This window comes from Dromiciops gliroides, chromosome 4, assembly GCF_019393635.1.
Source record: "Dromiciops gliroides isolate mDroGli1 chromosome 4, mDroGli1.pri, whole genome shotgun sequence".
In the NCBI taxonomy this organism is placed as follows: domain Eukaryota; kingdom Metazoa; phylum Chordata; class Mammalia; order Microbiotheria; family Microbiotheriidae; genus Dromiciops; species Dromiciops gliroides.
The window spans coordinates 198,625,675-198,641,811 of NC_057864.1; the positions used below are offsets into that span (position 1 = coordinate 198,625,675).

General features: G+C 37.5%; 1 protein-coding gene across 1 annotated transcript in view; it reads left to right on the top strand.

The window, feature by feature from the left end:
* The window catches only part of GRB2 (growth factor receptor bound protein 2), a 117,665-nt gene that overhangs the window by 89,315 nt on the left and 12,213 nt on the right, over positions 1-16,137 (top strand). Inside the window, exon 3 of the mRNA XM_044002641.1 lies at positions 9,448-9,545. Coding sequence (XP_043858576.1) covers positions 9,448-9,545 — 98 coding nt within the window. The remainder of the gene's footprint in view (positions 1-9,447; positions 9,546-16,137) is intronic.

A 16,137-nucleotide genomic window follows, 5' to 3' on the forward strand; every position in this document is an offset into this window, starting at 1 on the left:
GCCAGTGCTTTACCACTGTGCTATCTAGCTGCCCCAATTATTTCAAATTTTAAAGAACAATTAATATCTATACTATACAAAGTATTCTCAAAAATTGATATAGAAAATACTATACTATAATCCTTTTATGAGAGAAATTTATGAACCAGGGTATAATAAATTAATGAACGAAAACTATAGATTGATACCATTCATGAATATTGATTTAATTTTTTAGAATAAAAATGCTGTCAAATAGATTATAGGAATTTATCCAAAAAATAAATTCATTATGACCAAGTTGGATTTGTACCAGGGATTCAAGAATGGTTTGACATTAGGAAAATGATCAACACAATCATATTAACAATTTTTAAAACCCAAATTAATGATTATGTCAGATGCAAAAGAAACCTCTGACAAACTATAATACTCATGCTAAAATCCTACAAAACATAGACATCGGGGAATCTTTTTATTATGAGAAAAGTCTCCATCTGAAAACTTTGTAAATTTAAATTTACTTTTCCCCCCATATATTATTGATCTTTTATATTCTTTTAGTTGCTTTTTTGCATCACTATCACTCTTTACCAACTTGTTTCTTTGTTTCCCCAACCCCAAGAAGATCTCTCTTATAACAAATAAACAGTCAAGAAAAATAAATCCATGCATTAGCCAATTAAAAAAATGTATGTCTTCTTCTGCATCTTTTGTCTGTCATCTCCTTGCCAAGAAGTGAAGCATTCTTTTCAGCAAGAGATTTGTTCTGCAGTCTTTGTCTATATAGTTTGGCCTTAAAGAACTGACAGCAACTAGAAGAAATATCACAGAATTGTTCTATTCATTTGAAAATAGAACACATTTTGACATGTACTACAGAACACGGCTTATACTTTTTCTACTCGCTACCCCTTTTCATCCAAGAAATTTTTACGTGACCCTGGGTAGATATGTATAAAAAGTAGATATACTTTTACTGTTGTCAAATTTTTCACTGTCCCCACATTATTATGTGACCCCCAGTTTAAGAAGCTAGACTATAGAAGATTGGCCATGGGAGAGAAAGCCGCAGTATGGGGTAAGTCTGATAAGAATCTTTGAAAAAGGTGGTACTTGGGGCAGCTAGGTGGCGCAGTGGATAAAGCACCCGCCCTCGATTCAGGAGTACCTGAGTTCAAATCTGGCCTCAGACACTTGACACTTACTAGCTGTGTGACCCTGGGCAAGTCACTTAACTCCCATTGCCCTGCAAAAAAAAAAAAAAAAGTGGTACTTGAACAGGATCTTAAAGGATGTGTAAGCTTGGAATAAATTGAGAAGAGAGTAGACAGCATTCATGGAATGCTATCCACAAAAGTGCAGATGCAGGCTCTCCTATTCAGGAGAGGGTGAGTAGACCATTTTTGCTGTGTGGACATAATAGGAGATAGGGAAATTGGGGAAATGATAAAGACAAAATCATGCAGGTCCAGACAAAGCATTATGGATTTTATTTTATAGGTGATGAAGAACTAGTCAAGGTTTTTGAGCCAGGGAATAACATGATATAGCTACTACCCTAGTTCGGTCCCTCATCACTTCTCACCTAGACTATTTGAAGGACTTCCAAGTTGGTCTTTTTTCGCTCAAGTGTCTCACTACTCCAGTCCATTCTTCATGTAGCTACCAAAGTGATTTTCATAAAGTGAAACTTAGACTTTGTTACTACTTCCCTAGTCAGTAAATTCCAAGGATTCCATGATACCTCTAGGCTCAATTTTAAACTCCTCTGTTGGATATTTAAAGTTCTTTATGACTTTTCTTGATCTTCCTAGCTTTCCAGCTTTATCACATAATCATAACAACTTTTATATAGCATTTACTATGTGCCCAGCACCCTTCTATGTGCTTTACAGTTATTTCATTAGATCTTCACTACAACCTTGAGAAGTAGGTGCTGTATCCTCATTTTACAGATGAGGAAACTGAAGCAAATGGGTTAAGACTTGCCTGAGGTCACATAGCTAGTAACTTCCTGATTCCAAGTATGCCTACAATGGTCCACCCACTGCACCACCTAGCTTCCATATTCCATATTATACCTCTGCACATAGTCTTTGGTATAGCCAATCCAAACTTACATATAACACTATTTACCATCTCTGTGCCTTTTCACTGGTGGTTCAACTCTAAGATTACATCGAATCTATGCTTTTCATATATTTTTATATATCCATATTCTTATCATCTGTACCACAGAACCTAACACAGTACCTGGAACACAGTAAGCACTTAAGAAATGCTTGTTGGGGGGGCAGCTAGGTGGTGCAGTGGATAGAGCACCAGCCCTGGAGTCAGGAGGACCTGAGTTCAAATCCAGGCTCAGACACTTGACACTTACTAGCTGTGTGGCCCTGGGCAAGTCACTTAACCCTCATTGCCCCACCCAAAGGAAAAGAAAAAAAAAATGCTTGTTGGAGAAAGATTCATTTAACTTTGATGCATCAAATGTGCTTGAGAGGATGAGTCTGCAAGCCAGAAGACTTGTTGAAGGACAGTTAAAATACATGATAGCAGAAATTGATTCAGTTCAAATCCATCTCTGTTCATTCAATCAGCAAACAAATATTAAGTGCCTACTATGTGCCAGTTATTGTGCTAGGCTCCAGAGACATAGATATAAAGAATGAAACATATTTATCAGGAAAGACAACAGTATGTGTACAAAATTGATACAAAGGAACATAAATACAAATAAATACAAGATGGTTAAGGTACTAGCAGTTGCCTGGGAAATCAGGAAAGGTTTCATTTAGAAGATGGTACATGAGCTGTGTCTTGAATAAAAAAAGGGATTCTTTGAGGTAAAGATGAGAAAGGGAATGCATTGTAGGCAAGATGGACAACCAGTGCAAAGACATGGAAATGGGAGATGGAGTGCTACATGTGAGAAGCAGAAAGAGAAGGCCAGTTGACTGGATTATAGATTTGTACATATATAGTGAAGTTGGAGTAATAGATTTGGGCCAAGTTCTGACAGGCTTTAAAAGCTAAAGCAGATTTGATTCTGGAGATGTTGAAGAGTCACTGGTATTTATTACATAAAGAAAATAGCAATGATAACATGTTTCTTCAAGCTAATCTTGACAAAAACTAAGAATTAGCTGTCTTTTTCTAAATATAGTCAATGCAAGCATTGAAAAAATCAGCCCTCTCCCCACCCACTTGCCTGCCAGGATCTATTAGTGGCTGAAAACTCTAATAACTTGCTAATGCACGTATAACTTATACAAAAGAAAGGGATGGTTGTGCAGGAGACTAGTCCAGTAATGGCCTTTAAGATCAGAATTCTAAGTCTGTAATTTCAAGGCTTTTTTTAACTATCATTGAGAAATATATCTCAATGTGAGCTGAGATATCCCTTTTATATAGGGAAAAGAAGCTTTTTAGATTTCAGGGGACAAAGGATATTGCATGATCAGATATTGAAAAGTGGAAAATGTTTAGTGTTCTTAGTTGTCAATAAAGAGAATTTTATTTCTGGAAAAAAAGGATTTCTTTGCATAGTGACAGGAAGTAGTTAATGGCTAAAATTTGTAAAGTACATCTGTGTCATTGCATGTTTTTCTTCTTTCCTCAACATCTTTTCAATAGTATGAAAAGATAATTTCTTTTCCAAAGATTATTAAGGACCCAGAAAGCTTCTCTTTTTCATATGAAGTTGTCATAATATTAGTCTGTTTTTATAAGTAAGGTAGATATGATATTCCTATAATTTTGATATTTTGCCTTCTCTGTAGATATAAATCTTCTTGATTCATAATCCACTGCTGATTGCTTTAATCATTACCTGCAAAATGGCTTGAGCTTTTTAGCTGCATTTCTTGATCAAACAGCTTTTTATTTGATTAAGGGACTGTATATTAACCAGTACTAAGTAACTCTAGGAAAACTTGGGGATAGAGTAGAAAATAAAACTGTGTGACATATTAACTGAAAATATTCCTTATAATTTGTGAAAATTTGTTTGCTAATCTAGACCATCCATCCATAAAATAGTGGTAAATAAGTGAGTGGTCCATAAGCTAAAGCAGCTCTTGCAAGAAGAGTGACACAAATAGCTTTGTTACTCCCATTTGAAAAGGAAGTGTGCTTTCAAATAAAACCTGGGCACCTGAATTGTTTTATAGACCCAAGTCACCCACCCATTGTTTAAATTTTTGTTCTCTGGGGCAGCTAGGTGGCGCAGAGGATAGAGCACCAACCCTGGAGTCAGGAGTACCTGAGTTCAAATCCGGCCTCAGACACTTGACACTTACTAGCTGTGTGACCCTGGGCAAGTCACTTAACCCCAATTGCCTCACTAAAAAACAAAACAAAACAATTTGCGTTCTCTCCCTCTCTGACGTTCTCTCCCTCTCTGACGTTCAATGTCTTTTGAGCCTCACAACAATTCTGCAAAGTAGGGTGCTATTATTATCTCCATTTTACAAGTCAGAAAAGTGAAATAAACAGAGGTTAAGTGACTTGCCCAGAATCGCACAACTACTATCTCGATTTGAACTCAAATTTTCCTCGCTTCAGGCCCAGTGCTTTATCCACTCACTGCACTACCTAGCTCCCTCCTTATTATTTAACAAAGATGTAAAATGGCGTCTTGACTTTTTCAGTGCAACAACTGTCATAATTTGCTTCCTTGAGTAACTTAAAAAAACAGTCCCAGGAAGGCAGAATGTTACACACATTGTCAGGCATAGGTGATTTTTTAAAACTATTTTTCTTCATTCCATGGGAGGGTATGTTCAAAAATTATTGTGATGTAAAAACAAAAAGGTTGCAATGAGCTTTGGTAGGATGTGGGCATGGGGTTCTCATGTAGGAAATTTAGCTCCCACATGTCACAAGTGAGGGTGAGGCAGCATGTTAATGTAGAGCTTTTGCAAATGAGGTATAGAGTTTAGTTATAGGTGCTGAAAGAACTGTTAGTCACCAGCCACAGTAAACTTCAGCCAAGTTCCCTTAGTGCCTTTAACAGCCATAGTGCCAGTGCTATAGATTAAAACAGCAAAAAGCTCCAGCACCAGGGGCAAAGCTTGTAACAACAGCTATCCTCTACAACATTCTAGCTCTCACTTCAAGGAGACTTTTCTCTCTGTAGCTTGTAATTGCCTTAGGGCTTTTATTTGTGGATCTTGGGTGGTCACCATATTCTTTTGTTCTCTCCCATGGGGACCTTCCTCTCCACCGCATTTCTCAGCTGAAAAACGTAATGTTTCCCATGTCTTGAAAGGTAAATTTCTGTCCTCAGATATTGTCATTAAATCACTCCAAGGGGGCAGCTAGGTGGCGCAGGGGTTAAAGCACCGGCCCTGGATTCAGGAGTACCTGAGTTCAAATCCGGCCTCAGACACTTGACACTTACTAGCTGTGTGACCATGGGCAAGTCACTTAACCCCCATTGCCTAAAAAAAAAAAACCAAACAACAACAACAACAAAAAATCACTCCAGTAAGGATTCTGTGGCCACCATGTTTTCATGGTATCAAGGGGAATAAATTGATAGCTATGAAAAGGACAGTGGGTAGTATATTTCTTCTGGATAAGTGTAGTCCTAATGAGACAGAAAAGAAGTCACCTTTTTCTTTACCCCTCTTCTGAAAGGGAAGGGTAAAGTGACAAAAGGTTAATGGTTTGAGCAGTTAAAAGCTAAGAGTCGCAGGCTCATTTTATTGTCTTTTGTCTTACTAGCCTACCCAAACAACTTCTGATAGTCTCTGACTGCCCCCTTAGCTCCTACTTTCTATTGACAGCATTGCTGTTGTGATCATTGTTGTCGTCTTCATCATCATTATCATCATTAACATTTATATAGCACTGCTCCAGTAGTTTGGGGCAGGGATGAGGAAGAGTCTTTGGTACAGGATGCTTTTTTTAAAATTTCCCCTGATACTGGGTAAAAGTGTGCTGTTGGCTACAAGCATCTCGGTGTTCTGAGCTTCCTCAGACTTGTTACAGTACTTTGTAAAGTAAAAGGTACTCTATAAACATAAGCTTTTATTATATAGATGAACTGCATTTTACTACTCAATCAACTTTTTTCCCCCTGTGTTCCCCTTTTCATCAGCTTTCTTAAATTTCTGATCTTTACATGGGGACTGATTAATTCTCTGAGTTTCCTGATAGCTATCTTTGCTTTACTCCTGTATTAAGAAACTTCCTAGTGTTTCAGCATTGTATATAATGCTAACTTTTGGTTTTTAGATACTTTTGTCAAATTTTTAAAAAGGAGTCTTCATATTGCTTATGCTTTGTAGGGATTTTTCTTTTAGTATAAATGTGTATTGTATTTTAGTCAGAAGCTTTTTTTTGTTGCTGTTGATATTATGTGGTTTGGGATGCTTTGTCACTTTACAGATTTAGTACTGTACCATTCAAATTGCTAATAAGCTACTTTATAGAGAGAAATAAAATAATTCATTTAGATAAAGAAAATATCTAGAATGTTAAGGAAAATAGTTAAAAAGGGTTGGGATGAAGAGGAATAGCATTTCCAGACTTCAAACCGTATTGGAAAGCACTAATCAGATTAGTGGGCAAGGAAGAATCAGGAATTGATTTTAATAACCCAGTGTGCCTTAAAGCTGAAAATATATATTACCTAGGAAATATAAACATAAATTATAAATTATTCCCTACTTTACAAGAATTCTTGGGCAAACCAGAAAGCAGTCTGACAGAAATTAGGTTTAGACCAACATCTTAAGCCACATACCAAAATAAATTCAAAATGGATATGTGACCTGAAAATTAAGTTTATTGTTTTAAAAATAAAAATGGAATGAGATCCTATACCTTTCAAAACTATGGGAAGGGGGTTAAATTATAAAAAAAAACAATAGAAGCTATTATAAAAGAGTATTACAAAAGATTATAATGAGCAATAGTGTAGGGGTTATGAAAAAATAATATTTAGTTCAATCATTCTATGAAGCAATTGAGAATTATGCTAAGAAAATGGTTAAGATGTCCATATCCCTTGACACAGAGATTTCATTACTAGCTTATTCCTCAAAGAGTTCAGTGACAAAAAGACCATATACTCAACAAAATATTTATAGCATAATTCTTATGATAACAAAAAACTAGAAACAAAGTATATGCTAATTGGTTGGGAAATGTATGAACATATTGTGGTACTTAAGAGTAGTAGAATATTACTGTACTCAAAGAAACAGTGATGAATACAGAGATGCATGGAAAAACTTATAAGCCTGATAGAAATTGAAGTAAACAGAACCAGGAGAACAATATACACAATTACTACAACTGTGGGAAAGAGCAATAGCAACAATAACAAAATCAAATTTTAATGACCAAGCTTGGTCCTTCTGATGCTTCTTTAAAGAGGTAGGGGTTCAAAAAGAGATAAAAAACAAAAAGTTGAATTCAAAATTGAGGAGATGCCCATCAATTGGGGAATGGCTGAACAAATTGTAAGATAGGATTATGATGGAACACTATTGTGCTATAAGAAATGGTGAGCAGGATGCTATCAGAAAAACCTGGAAAGACTTGATGAGTTGATGCAAAGTGAAATGTACTGTATACAAAATAACAGGAATATTGTAAGGTGATCAGCTGTGAATGACTTAGCTATTTTCAGCAATACAGTGATCCAAAACAACTCTGAAGGACTTGTGAAAAATGCAGTCCATCTCCAGAGAAAGAGCTGATAGTGTCTGAATACAGATTGAAGCATAATTTTTTTAGTTACTTTTTCTAAAGTTTTTTGTTTTTTCTGTTTTCTTTAACAACCTGACTAATGTGGAAATGTTTTGCATGACTACACCTGTAAAACTTATATTGAATTGCTTGCATCCCTAAGGGGGAGTTGGGAAGGGAGGGAGGAAGATAAATTGGAACACAAAGTTTTAAAAATCGATGTTAAAAATTGTTTTTACATGTAATTTGGGAAAAAATAAAATTCTAAATAAATGGGGGGAAAAGAGGTTAGGGATTCACAGGTGCAGAACACTGCATATTATGCTTGATTTTTTTCTGACACGGTTAATTTTTCTAAAATTTTTTCTTTTTTTTTCTTTTTTTTTTGCCGTGCAATGAGGGTTAAGTGACTTGCCCCAGGGTCATACAGCTAGTAAGTGTCAAATGTTGGAGGCTGGATTTGAACTCAGGTCCTCCTGGCTCCAGGTCAATTCTTTTTTATAAGGGATATCTTTCTGGGAGGGGGAAAGATACAATGGAAAATGTAGGTGATATAAAATAATACATCATAAAAATGTATTGGGGGGAAGAGACACCATAATGAAGTATCTTGTCCTAATCTCTACTGCTACTTGGGCAGTCTACTGTCTGCCATTTGCTGTTCCCTTCTAGTCTTTCTCTTTTTCTCATTTTTAATCTCTTGCCTGCTGGATCTCCTTTTTTGGGGGGGTAGGGGGTATTAGTGAAGTATGTTAGGTTTACTTTTGGGTCTTTTTCCCAAAGAAATCATGGAAAGGGGAAAGGGACCCACATGTACAAAAATATTTATAGTTGCTCTTTATGTGGTGGCAAGGAATTGGAAGTTATGGGGATGCTCATCAATTGGGGAATGGCTGGACAAGTTGTGGTATATGAATACAATGGAATACTACTGTGCTGTAAGAAACAGTGAGCAGGAGGAGTTCAGAGAAACCTGGAGGGTCTTGCGTGGGCTGATGATGAGTGAGATGAGCAGAACCAGAAGAACATTGTAGACAGTATCATCAACATTGAATGTTGATCTACTGTGATGGACTATATTCTTCTCACCAATGCAATGGTACAGAAGAGGATCTCCAAATCCAGGGGGGTCGGGGGGGGGGGGGGGAGGAGAAGAACCGTGGAGTATAGATGCTGAATGAACCATACTATTTCTTTTGTTTTTGGTGCTGTTGTTTTCTCTATTTTGAGGTTTTTCATCATTGCTCTGATTTTTCTCTTATAACATGACTAATGCAGAAATAAGATTAATGTTATTGTGTGTATATGTGTGTGTGTGTGTGTGTGTGTGTGTAACCTATATCAGATTACCTGCTGTCTAGGGGAGGGGGGAGGGAGGGAGAAAAATCTGAAATTGGAAAGCTTGTATAAACAAAAGTTGAGAACTGTCTTTACATGTAATGGGGGGGGGAATTAATTAATTTTTAAGAGATAAAGAAATATAGTATATTAGGTTTAAACTTTTATTGCTATCTGCTTAGAAACTGTTGCTCTGCTACCACACTTGACTTGCTGGTTTTAAACTTCAAAAGTTGAGTACTACTTTGGATCCTTAAGGTTTTTGAACTCTGACTTCTGGTTAACTGGAGTTACTGTGACTACTAAACCAACAGCTAGCTAACACTTTTCTGTGAAGGAAGCCAAATGTCCATGTTGTCTCCAAAGCTACCAGTTTCGAAAAAGGAACATATAACTAATTTGGTGGTATGTCTTATTCTTTTTCAGGTGTTGAATGAAGAATGTGATCAAAATTGGTATAAGGCAGAACTCAATGGAAAAGATGGCTTTATTCCCAAGAACTACATAGAAATGAAACCACATCCGTAAGTTAAGTTCCACTAATTTCTGGTGTCAGATTGGCTTACTTTCACAAGAGTGGATTCCCTATACATAGTATTTAAGAAACTAGGATTATGGGGGCAGCTAGGTGGCACAGTGGATTGATCACCGGCCCTGGAGTCAGGAGTACCTGAGTTCAAATCCTGCCTTAACCCCAATTGCCTCACTTAAACAAAAAAACAAAACCCTAGGATTATGGAAGACTCAACGTTTCTGAGTTAAAGTCTGTACCAAGTAGTTTGATTTTTTTTAAAAAAATTCAGCTGTCTCCTGGGTTCTTGTCACTTAACCAGACTAATAATCCGTTTCACTATGAGAAGTCCTCTTCCTCGGTTACTGAAAGATGTAAGTGGTGATAACAGATGCCCACAAGAAAAGGAGCAGGAAGCTGGTAGCAAATAAATTTTCTGCAACTATTTGTCTGTTAAGTGAAAAAGTATTTATTTTGGTTTTGGAAGAGGGGACAGAAGGAACAGTCAGTAAAGAATTGAGCCCCTACCACCTTTCTTTTCTTTCTTCTTCTTTTTTTTTTTTTTTTTGCTGGGCAGTGAGGGTTAAGTGATTCGCTCAGGGTCATACAACTAGTAAGTGTCAAGTGTCTGAAGCCAGATTTGAACTCAGGTCCTCCTGAATCCAGGGCCGGTGCTTTATCCACTGTGCCACCTAGCCGCCCCCAACTAAGTGTTTATACTGGGGATTTGGTGGTGGTAGTGGAAGGATCAGGTCAACTAATTAATCTACCTCCAGGCTTGGTCAGATATACACTAAATAGATGGTACATAGAACCATCTTTCTCTCATCCCATCCTCAAAAGAAAACACAAGTCTAGTTTATTGTTTGATCTTTGTTCTTTGTCATTGTGGTTTTAGAACTTAAAAAAGGAACAGATAAAGAAGATAGGGTAGGTTATTAGTCTAGAAAACATTGCATTAACTGAAGTGTGCATGGCCGTAAAGCCTGATTCTACTTGAGATTATTTCAAATTGGATAGATGTTTTAAATCATAACCCTTAGAGAAGACAAGGCCATATCATGTCACAAGTTGCAGTTGCTCACAGAATTGTCCTGTAAGTTTGTTGGGGACAATCATTTAATTCTAATCAGTTTTTTTAATATTATATTTATATAAGAAATATGGAAGCAAATTCAAGTTTTTTACTGTAAAGCATCTAGTCTGTGTCATGTTTCTGGGTCATCTGACAAGATAACTGGGAAGTGTAAGCCACTGTTGAGCTCTGAAGAATGCAAACTAAGGCCATTTGGTGCAACAGTGGGTAGATCACTAAGCTTCAAGTAATAAAGAAGAGTTCATATCTCACCTCAGATGTTTATGAGCTCTGTGACAGCCAGGACAAGTCACTTAACTTCTGTTTGCCTCAGTTTCCTCGTCAGTAAAATGGGGATAATAACAGCACCTCCCTCCCAGTGTTGTTGTGAGGATAATGTGAGGTAATAATTGTAAATTGCTTAGCACAGTGCCTGCCCTCCAAAATAGTAAAGTGACTTTGAAATTACCTCAATTTATCATGCTCTTTAAAAAAAAAAAAAAAACACCTCCTTGTGCTTCAGTAGTATGGAATTTCATGCTTGTTTCACATTGAAGGATAGTTTCTATGACTAAAGACTTTTATAAACACAGGATCATTGTTAGTTTCCAAGCTGTGATGAAACATTATGTACTGGGTTTTCTTTCCATTTCTTTCTCTTACAAAGGAAAGGGGGTTTGATAGCAAGGTCTTTAGAGTTATAAGTTAAACATAGTTTAATTCAACAAATAAATTAGGTGCCTTTTATGCCCAAGTTATTTTGCTGGGCAGGCAACAGTTCCTTTCCTTAGAGAACATGCATAAATGTGTAATGTAAGAGAATGAATGATGAGAGATGTCCATACCAAGTGCTCTTAGAGTATTTGAGAACACAGTCACAGAATAGAGGTCAGCTTTCTCATTTTTCAGATGGGGAAACTAAGGCTTAGAAAGATTTAGTGATTTGCAGATCACTTTGAGAAGAGAAGGATCCTCTGCTGCAGATTGAGTATTGTGAAAGTGAAATTGAAAGGGGAGTTGCAGGTGCCTGGAAGTAGGAGATGGAATGGAGCAACTACTACTCTAGTTAGGTTGCAACATAGAATATATGAAAAGGACTAATGTGAAATAAGACTAGAAAGGGTAGGTTGGAACCAGATTAATAGTTCCTTTAGGGGGCATCTAGGTGGCTCAGTGGATAAAGCACCAGCCTTGGATTCAGGAGGACCTGAGTTCAAATTCAGCCTCAGACACTTGACACTTACTAGCTGTATGACCCTGGACAAGTCACTTAACCCCCGTTGCCCGCAAAAAAAAAAAAAAAAACTTAAAAAAAACCAAAATAGTTCCTTTAAATGCCAAGCTCAAGAGTTTGTATTTTAACCTAGAAGCATTAGGGAGTCACTGAAGTTTTGGGGCAAGGCAGATGTATTTGCCTGGATATCTCTGTGCCCATAGAAGGTTATTTTACACCTGTGTTGTAAAGGATAGATTGGAAAGTGAGAGACTTAAGTAGAGAGGCCCGTGAAGAAAAAGGCCCAAATGATTGTAGTTGCTTTGTGATTGAAAAGAAGGGGATAGATGCAAACATTGGTAGGGAGGTAGAATTGACAAAACTTAGCAATTAATTGGGTGTGGAAAGTAAGGAGAGGAAGAGTCAAAGATGACTCCAAGGTTTGTCCCTGGGTTACAAGAAGGGACATGGACTGTCAACAGAAAGATTTTAAGTTTGAAGGAGCAAGGGGGCAGCTAGGTGGCGCAGTGGGTAAAGCACCGGCCCTGGATTCAAGAGGACCTGAGTTCAAATTTGACTTCAGACACTTGACACTTATAGCTGTGTGAACTTGGGCAAGTCACTTAACCCTCATTGCCCAGCCCCTCCCCCCCAAAAAAAGTTTGAAGGAGCAGATTCAGAAGAGGAATATATTGTTTTATGGTACTTGGAAAGTAATTTTGGTTTTGACATCTTGATTTTGAGATGCCTATGGGACATCCAGGTGGAGATTTTATCAGTTAGCAATTACAGAGTATAATTTAGGGGAAACTAGAACTGGATGTATAGATTTAGGAGTAAGCCACTTAGAGAAGCTAATTGAACCCATAGGTAAATGATCAAAAAGGGCAAAAATGTATTTAGATAAAAAGAGAGCCAAAGGCAGAGCTCCAGGGACACCTCTGCTTAGTGGGCAAGAAGATGAATAACAAGTCAGTCAAGCACTCTCAAGGAGAAAGTAGTCAGGGAGGAGAGACCATGTAATACCTTTGCTTCTTGGGAACATTGCTCTGGACATCTGAGCTTATAGGGATCTGAATGACCAACTCATCCAACTCCCATTTCACAGGTGAAAAAACAAGCCCAAAGAGGTTAAATGACTTGCTCAAGGTCACTCAGGTACTAAAAGGTAAGGATCCAGTGAATAGAGTGCCAGGACTAGAGTCAGGAAGACTATTCTTTGCAAGTTCAAATCTGGCATCAAGACACTTGACTAGCTTTGTGACTATAGATAAGTCACTTTAACCCTGTTTGCCTCAGTCAGTTATTTCTAAAATGAGCTAGAGAAGGAAATGGCAAACCATTCCAGTTGCCAAGAAAACCCCAAATGGGGTCACAAAGAGTCAAACACAACTGAAAAACAATTCAATAACAAAAATGGATTGAGAGCTACCTAAGAGCCAGGGAGACCCAAATTCAATCCCTGTCTCTGATACATACCAGCTGTGACTCATAGGCAAGTTACTTAGCTCTCGATGTTCTCAGTATCTCTCCAAAACGGTAAAGTTACTGAGACATTCTGATCTGCTTTGGTAGAGAGAGTTTACACATATAGGAGGTCCCTATAACAGTGAAATCACAGATGCAGTCCCTGTCTCCTTTAGAATTTGTTCATGGAAATGTGTAATTGTAGCACAAAAATTTTGCATTCATGCCTCTTGGCCATCGTCTTTCATCATGCTTAACAGAGAAGGAAAATATACCCTGGTATAGTTACAATCAAAACTAAGTTGTTATCAATCAATGAATAAACATTTACTAAGCACTTGTTATGTGCCAGGCATTGTGCAAAGTGATGGGAATACAAAGAGGTAAAAATAAAAAAAACAGTCCCTACTTTCAAGGAGCTTATACTCTAATGGGAGAAACAACAAGCAAAACAAATATGTATAAAGTAAGCTATAGACAGGATAAATAGGAAATAATTAACAGGGAATGCACTAGAATTAAGAGAGTTTGAGAAAGGTTTCCTGTAAAAGATGAGATTTTAGTTGAGACTTCAAGAAAGTCAGGGGGGTCAGTAGTCAGAGTAGAGGAAGAAAAGCATTCCAGGTTTGGGGAACAGCCAAAGAAAATGCCCAAAGAGATGAGAGTCTTGTTCATGAAACAGTCAGGATGCCAGTCTCACTGCCTCAAAGAGTACATGTGGGGAGTAAGGTGTAAGAAGACTGGAAAGGTAGGAGGGGGCTACACTATGAAAAATTTTGAATGCTAAGCAAAACATTTTATATTGGATCCTGGGGACATTGTTAGGCCTGTGTTTGAGGAAAATCATTTTATTGGTTGAACTGAAGATAGATAGGAGTAATACCACTACTAGGTCTGTATCCCAAAGAGATCATAGAAGAGGGAAAAGGACCCACATGTACAAAAATAATTATAGCAGCTCTCTTTGTGGTGGCAAAGAATTGGATATCAAGGGAATGCTCATCAACTGGGGAATGGCTAAACAAGTTGTGGTATATGAATGTAGTGGAATACTATTGTCCTGTAAGAAACGATGAGCAGGAGGATTTCAGAGAAACCTGGAAGGACTTAGATGAACTGATGCTGAATGAGAGAAGCAGAACCAGAAGAACTTTGTACACAATAACAGCAACATCGCGTGATAATCAACTGTTATAGACTTGGCTCTTCTCAGCAATGCAATGATCCAAAACAATTTCAAAGAACTCATGATAGAAAATGTTCTCCACAGGAGAACATTGTATACAGTATAATCAACATTATGTGTGATAGACTTGATTCTTCTCAGCAATACAAGGGTACAAGATAGTTCCAAAGGACTCATGATGGAAAAGGCTCTCCAAATCCAGGGGGGGGGAAAGAACTGTGGAATATGGATGCAGAACCATACTATTTCTTTTGGTCTTGGTGCTATTGTTTTTCTTTTGAGGTTTTTCCTTTTTTGCTCTGATTCTTCTTACATGACTAATGCAGAAATATGTTTAATGTGATTGTACATATATAACCTATATCAGATTGCTTTCCATCATGGGGAGGAGGGAAGTAAAGAAGGGTGGGAGAAAATTTGGAACTGAAAATCCTATAAAAACAAATGTTTAAAACTATCTTTACATGTAACTGGAAAATAATAAAACACTTTTAAAAAGAAGAAGAGGAAGATGATGATGATGATGGATTGGAGTAGGGAGAGAGATTTGAGGCAGGCAGACCCATCAGCAGTAGTCCAGGTGTGAAGTGAGGAGGGCCTGCATTAGTAGTGGCAGTGTCAGAGAAAAACAGGAGCATATTTGAGAGATGTTATGAAGATGAAATAGACAGGCCTTGGCAACAGATTGGCTATGGGAGATGACAGATAGTGAGGAATCCAGGATGACTCCTAGGTTATGAGCCTGAGGGACTGGAAGTGTGATATTGCCCTCAACAATAAGGAAGGTTAGAAGGGGAAAGAGAGTTTAGTAGGAAAGATAATAAATTCTGTTTTGGACATCTTTAGCTTAAGCTGTTTACTGGATATGCAGTTCAAGATATCTAAGAGGCAGTTGGAGATTTGAGGTTGAAGGTGAACAGAGAGTTTGGGGAAGGATAGGTAGATTTGAGAATCATCAGCATAGAGATGATAATTAAATCCATGGAACCTAGTGAGCTTACCAAGTAAAGTCATGTAGAGTGAGAAAAGAAGAGGGTCCAGGACAGATCCTGAGAAACATCTGGTATTAGAGGGTATTCTCTGAATAAAGATTCAGCAAAAGAGACCAAAAAAAGAGCAGTCAGATGATTTAAGAGAAAAACCAGGAGAGAGTGATTTTCCCAAAAACCTAGAGAGAAGAAAGTATGAAGGAGGAGAGGGTAATAAAAAATGTCAGAGCTGCTAATTCAGTAAAGGAATGCCCATCAATTGGGGAATGGCTAAACAAGCTGTGGTATATGATGGTGATGGAATAGTATTGTATTATTAAAGATGACAACCAGGATTATTTGAGAAAGACCTGGAAAGACTTATGTGAACTGATGTATACTGAAGTGAGCAGAACCGGGAAAACATTTTGCACAGTCATGGCAATATTGTTTGATGAAGAACTGTGAATGAGTTAACTATTCTCAGCAATATGATGATCCAAGACAGTCCCAAAGTACTAATGATGAAGCATACTATCCACCTCCAAAGAAAGAACTGATATTGATGGAACACAGACTGAAGCATGCTATTTTTCACTTTCTTTCATTTTTTTTCTTTTATTCGAGTTTTCTTATACAAAATTACTAATATAGTAATGTTTTATATAATTGCCTCAAGGAGTGGGGAGGGGAGAG